This window comes from Pteropus vampyrus, unplaced genomic scaffold, assembly GCF_000151845.1.
Source record: "Pteropus vampyrus isolate Shadow unplaced genomic scaffold, Pvam_2.0 Scaffold223, whole genome shotgun sequence".
In the NCBI taxonomy this organism is placed as follows: Eukaryota; Metazoa; Chordata; class Mammalia; order Chiroptera; family Pteropodidae; genus Pteropus; species Pteropus vampyrus.
Genome location: NW_011889004.1, coordinates 562421 through 568877, shown reverse-complemented (window position 1 = coordinate 568877; position 6457 = coordinate 562421). Strand labels below are relative to the sequence as shown.

The window sequence follows — 6457 nt, the reverse complement described above, 5'->3', positions numbered from 1 at the left end:
AAAGCTCACTTGAAGACACCCACCTTCCCAAGTCTTATCGTTTTCTTGCCCAAAATAGGCCCTGGGAAACTAAGAAACCTCCTATGAACTGGAGAAAATTAAATCACAGGATCCAAGGTGGGGGGCGGGGGTAGGGAAGGAGCCAGAGGCTGGCTTCTTGCTTGCAAAACACCTAGAAGGTGATATCTGCTGAGGCTTCCAGTCTCCGGGAAAGGACCTTGGCAGCCAGGATACTAATGCTTTTCGGGAGAATTCCTTTTATAGGGACATTGGACCACTCATTCCTGGGAACGTCAACTGGGTAGACAGCATTCCTTTGCCCTGTGGGACAACAGTACCAAAGGACGAACAAGGAGCTCATGGGCAGGGATCCAGAGCTGAGGGCCAAGCCACAGCAGAGTTAGGTCTTCAGAGATAACGGCCTGGCCCAGCCAGAGGGCAAAGGGCAGGATGGGGAGGGGGCAGGATAGCACAGCCTGGACTCCCAAGACCCCTTCAGTGGCTTCATTGCCACCTAAAATCAACCTGTAGAGCCACACCCAGCTTGGTGGCTGACTTGGCTAATTCCAAGGCAAGCTCTGCTCTGCTGAGTGCAGGTCACCCAACAGAGCAGGTGGCTGTCCTAACTGTGGGCTGTGGGCACAAGGAGAGCCAGGTTTCAAGAAATAGGAGCTATCACTGGCCAGTTGCTGGGTCGCATGGTTGGGGCAGGTGTTGGCAGCCGACTTTCAGCTGTTCTCTTGAGGAGACACAAAGATGGAGGAAAAGCTGAATGTTTCTCCAAGAGGAAAGTCAGAGACTAGGATGAGCATCCTGGGATGGAAGCTCCACTCTCCACACACCAGGGTGCTCTGCTCCATTTCACTCTAGCTACTTGCAGAGAATATGGCCTCCCTGAAGTTGTGCTCCCTGCAAGGCCTAGGGCTCATGCACATACTCCTAAACCAGGATGCCAGGAGTGGATGTGTGCTGGGACAGGTGGACTTTGTCAGGAGGGATACAGGGCAGCTTCTGCAGGCAGGACCCTTCCTCAGTGAATGCTGGTTTATCCTCAGGATTCTCATTCTTATTCTCTTTGAACAGGGAGGAAGATGCTCATCTAAATCTTCAGGGTGGCTTGTGCACTGGGTGTCTTCTTACTGCTTGGCCACTGTGCCAGGTGGGTAACAATGCAGGGTGAGTGCTCTTTGTGGTCACCTCCAACACCACCCTGGTATGGCAAGGAACTGGGAATGGGCTGCTCAGGGGCTTGGAAAGCACAAGCACAGAAGCAGCCAGGGTTTTCATTGAGTTGAAGACGGTCTTGTCGCCTCGAGACTCTGAATCTTCTCCTCGGAGGCCTTGTCAGGAAGCAACACCTCCACCGTGTAGCTGACCTTCTTGGTGTGTATCAGGCTGTAGGTGTTGTCAAAGTACAAGACATCTGCAAGGACAGAGAGATAATCAGGCAACCTGAGTCTGGCCCACCTGCATACCTGGTACCCTTGGAAATGGGCCTCCCAGGAGTGTGGTTGAGGCTGGAGGATGAGCCACTGCCCAGCCCTCAGCCCATTCCTCATGGCCATCTCTTTGGATGATGCCTGTGTTCACTAAAGGAATAATAATAATCAGCAGCATCATCAGCCCCTTCTAGGTGCCAGGCATTACATCAGCACTCACAGCTCCCTGAATCCTCAAAGAAACCCCATAGAAGGTACTATCATCCCCATTGTATGAATGAGAAAACTGAGTCTTAGAGAGATTGATATGACTTCCCACTGGTTACAGAACAAGGGAAGGGAAGGGCAGGGAATCCCTTATCCTGATCCTCCGACTCAGAGTAGAGGCCTGTTTTCTGCAGGAAAGGGCTGAAAGGAGAGGGCTGAGCTCCATAAGCCACTTTACCACCATGTTTTTCGTAGAAGGCATATCCTTCAATGCCAAGGTCCCACATGGACTCTGGGACATGATGAGTCATCCAGTTTGTCTCTACTCTTCTCATTAATTGTATTAACTAAAGTGCTAGTATAACTTGCTCTTCTTCTCCAGAGGAAATCAAGCTTGAGTGTCCCTTCTCCCAGCTCATTCCTCATAGAGGTGGGTGGTTCACAGTATTTTCCAGAAGTGCTCTTTCTCATAAAACCGACTAAACTGTATCTGGTCTGGGCAGCCTGGGAAAGAAGTATAAACACCTGGAAGAATCGTTTCTTTGGGATGCCCAGAGTAGGGTGGTCCATGCACCTGGTCAGGTCCATGCACCTTGAAGCTAAGCCCATGGCTGTTTTCCACCTGTCCCTTAGCCTGTCCAGCCCAGTATAGGGGCTTCTCGGGAGCTGAGTCCACACTCCTGGGCCGTGACTCCCGCTCTTCACAATAAGTCTCTGCCCTTGTACCCACACCTTTGGCCACTCATCAGATCCAACACTCCAAGCCAATTCCTGTGGCGCCCATGGGATCTAGGAGCTTGCATAGACCCCCATACCCTCCCTGAGAGCTGGAAGTAGAGGGCGAAGAGAGAAGCCAGAATGGCAACGCACATATCAGCTCACTACTCTGCCAAGAGGAAGAAAACAACTCCAGTGAACCCTATAGCTCTTACAGACGCCTGCTTTGAGGCAGGTGAGGCTCCCATCCTCAGGCACCAGGTGGGCATTGTATCGCTGGCTGGGCAGCACTGCCATCATCTCCCCTACTCGCTGCTGCTTTCCCTTCTTGGTCTTCAGAAAAACCCCAAAGCTGATGTCTGCCCTATCTGATGCGAACTGCCACCTGCAGGGAACAGAGCCCTACTGATAGCCACCTGCTTGGGCTCTCCAGGCCCCTCCCACCTGTGCCCGGGTGTGAGTGGTCACTGTCCCTACCTGAGCACGCAGCCTGGAAACAGGATCTCATTCTCCAGCTGCAGGGAGGAGCCACGACCTATAGTCACCGTGTGCTCATACTGTACCTTCACCTGGTTGGGCACGTAGTAGCTCTTGGGCACCTCGCCTCCATACTTGATCTGTGGGTGAGGGTGGGTGAGTGAGACTATGGCCACAGCTCCTCCCTCCCCGACCTCTGGGCACCCTATACCTTGGTCAGGCACTTAGGGTTGCCATCAGGATCAGTCATGGTCCCCCCAAACTCCATGGGCAGCTGGTCGGGGCTGATAAACTTTAGCAGCTCCTGCTTCCAGTTGGCTGTAGGGAGAAGAGGAGGGCTCTGTGGGGGCTCAGGGAGGCCTGACAGAGAGCACAGGGGGCCAAGCCCTGGGAGGGGAACTGATATGTTCTTGGCTTACTCCCCTGGGCACTTACTCCTGAGAGCACCCAAGAGCTTTACATGGTCACTCAGGGAGCGTCCAGGGTCCAAAGCCTTGCCTGAGTATGCAAAGGCCAACACAGTTCAGGCCAAAGTCAGTGCCTGGGTAAAGAGGATGAGCCAAGGAAAAACTGGGCCTTTAGCACTGACCTCCTCTTCCTAGGCAGATGGGGAGATGGGCACAGACAGCAGGCCAAGTCACTTACCTCCTAGAATCACTATCTTCCTTCGAGTTTGCTCACTAATGAATGACTTGACCAAGTTGAAGACCACTGGGAACAGCTTAGGGGCTGAAACACATAAAACTCCCTTGGGAAGCTGGACCAGAGAGGACTTGGATATATAAAGTCATACCCAAAGACATGGGCTAGACAGAAGTTAGACAGATCTAGATTCTGTCACTTCCTGGTGGTGTGACCTTCAGCTTGTTACTCATCCTCTTTGAGTCTTAATATTGTTAACTATCAAATGGAGATTAAACGCTGTGTGACTGGCTCTCAATATATAGTTGCCTCCCTTGCTCAGCTATAGGGCTTCAGCAGTGTTGATTCCCTGATTGTGTCTCTTCCTTTCCACTCTCAAGGTTTTCCCAGGTTGCCTTGGAATCTTCTTGGATGTAAGTAGGTGGGGCATCTGCATTAGCCCTCATGTCCCATCTGAATTGCTCATGCTTCCTGGGAGCTTACTGTAGGCCAGGCTCTGTACTACGCCTTCTCCACAACTGTCTCATTTAACCTCACAGCTATCTTATGAGAAAGATGCCATTGCATCTCCATTTTACAGACTGGGAAAACTGAGGCCCAGCGAGGTTCAATAGACTTGCTCAGAGTCACAAAGCTAGCTAGATTGGAAGCCAGATCATCTGACCGGAAGCACATGCAGCGACCCCTCACTGTATGTTTATCACAGACATGGTCCATTCTCACTCAAAGTGTGCCCACCAACCTGTGTGGTCCATGGACTCTCTGTTACCAGTTTACACCTAGATAAATAATGAAAATAATAGTAAGGATTTAGACACTTATGATCTATGTGACATGGCTGTACCTGCTTTTGTATATTCCAAAAATATCAGTCTGTGAAGGACTGAGCTAAAAACAAATGAACCAAAAAACCATTCTTCACAAAAGATGGTTTGAGGAGCCCTGAACTCAATGGCTTACACACTGTCCCCCCCAGCATTCTCCACTCATTCTCCTCAGTCATCCTCACCTCGAATGACAATTAAATTCTTCACCGTTTCAGGATAATTTGCTTCCATGATGGCAAAATACTGTGGAGTTAAGAAGAGTCTGGTGGAGGCCATGCTCCCACATCCCTGCCTGGATTTGGTGGCCCCTGAGGTTGCTGAGATGAACTTCCCATTCCCCCTACTCTCTGGCCTTCCCATGAACATGTACTTTGGCCTCTGGGATATGCTTGCTCCTCTTTCTCTTTGGAGGAGAGACCCCAGGCCAGCTTCATCATCTGCTCTATGGGGATCCTGGGAGGCATCCCCCTCCATGGACCAGAATTTGGTGTGGGCAGTGGCTCCCTATTGGCCTCGAGCTAGCTGCTTGCCTTACCTGCTGGTAGACCTCCACAGCTGGCTTCCACAGGTGTTTCAGGCTCAGCCCCTCCAAGTCAAACACCATCAGCATCGTCTCAATCTTCCTACCCAGCTACACAGGACAGAACAAGTCAGACAACAGGTCCAGCTAGGAGATCCTGGCTAGAAAGAGACCTGGGCACCACTCCACCTTCCTGCTACCCCCACCCCTGGCTTCCCACAGTATTTTTGAAACATATGGACCCGTCTAAGGTCTGACAAGATGCCACATTTGAGTCCCAGCACAGTGGCCTTTATCACACTATTTGTTCAACGCTAGTGCCTAGAGCTAGCTAACCATGGAATAAAAGATGTGGTTGGTTGTTCAGTGGGCATCTTTGTGTACAATAGTATACTACGTCAGCCAGTATCTGCAGTCCCACAGCTGAGTGCAAGGCAGAGCTACACTGCTAGCAGGCTATGTGGCCTTGGGTGGGTTTTTAACCCCTTTGATCCTTCCCTTTTTTTTTTTTTTTTTTTGTAAAATTGGGATAATTCCAGGCTCTTTTAGAATTGCTGTGAGGACTCAATGAGCCCAGTGTCTGGCCCATAGCTGGTCCCTGGTAAATATTAGTCGATATTGTTAGTAGTTTCATCATCACCATAATCATTGGCTCCAACTGAGAATGTCCATTATGTGGAAGACACTGCTTTGACCCTATAACATCAGCCATCTTGTTTGAGAGACACATGTCTATTCAAATCAGGCACTAAATACAGCGCATTATAATTCTTTCATGCCTGTCACAAATCTCTGTGGAGGTCCTTTTTGTCCAGCACTGTGCCAGATGCTGGGGACATAAGCCCTGTCCACATCATAAGAAGTAATCCATTCACCAAATCATCCCACAGTGACATAACAGCTTCCTCTAGGGGTCTTCTCTTTAGGCTCATTAGATACTTAGTCTCAAGAAACCAACAAGGCATTAGATTCACTCTGTGGGGTACAGGAAACAGAGTCAGGGGTGAGGAGAAGATCTTCAAAGGCGGGAGTGGGTCCTTCTTGGCTTAGAAGACCCATGTCCCACAGGACTCAATCTTTTTTTTTTTTTTTTAAGCAACACCATAGTAGCTTCTAGGAACCCACAAAGGATGTACCCAGTTTCCAGGGTCACTGCTCTTAGAGCTACCCAAAGTGATGGCTCTCTCATCTGGTGATTATGCAATTTACAATCAGGGAGGTCTTTTTCATAAGCAAAGCTGACCATCTACTGTTCCCAAGGTTCCCAAGGAAAAGAACTAAAGCATTCACTGCACCCAAGGTCAGCATCTCACTCAAGGTCAGAGGAGAAGGGAAAGGCCTTTAGTGACCCTTAGCTCACACCAGCAGAGAGTGCCATGCACATCTCAGATGCTTGTGGATAGGAGCCTATAGGAGAAACCACGTCCCACCAGAGCCTGGAGTGCTGAGGGCTGCAAAGAAACGGGGGAAAGATGACTCCCTACCCTTGTCCTAGTGCCGTCCTTTAGACAGACTGGGCCCAACAAGCCCCTCTTCCCCACACCCCCACCCCTAACACTCCCCAACCGTGGCCCCCCCCCAACTTCCCAGTCACTCACCTTCTGACTCTGCAGCTCACACTCCTGTGA

General features: G+C 50.4%; 1 protein-coding gene across 1 annotated transcript in view; it reads right to left on the bottom strand.

Annotated features, from left to right (window-relative positions):
• Window positions 1–1283: 1283 nt before the first annotated feature.
• Window positions 1284–6457, bottom strand: part of LOC105300950 (SEC14-like protein 4) — a 10091-nt gene continuing 4917 nt past the window's right edge. The window contains exons 3-10 of the mRNA XM_011373392.1: window positions 6428–6451; window positions 4845–4940; window positions 4492–4552; window positions 3486–3569; window positions 3052–3158; window positions 2841–2980; window positions 2579–2748; window positions 1284–1423 (exon numbers count right to left, since the gene is read on the bottom strand). Coding sequence (XP_011371694.1) covers window positions 1284–1423; window positions 2579–2748; window positions 2841–2980; window positions 3052–3158; window positions 3486–3569; window positions 4492–4552; window positions 4845–4940; window positions 6428–6451 — 822 coding nt within the window. The remainder of the gene's footprint in view (window positions 1424–2578; window positions 2749–2840; window positions 2981–3051; window positions 3159–3485; window positions 3570–4491; window positions 4553–4844; window positions 4941–6427; window positions 6452–6457) is intronic.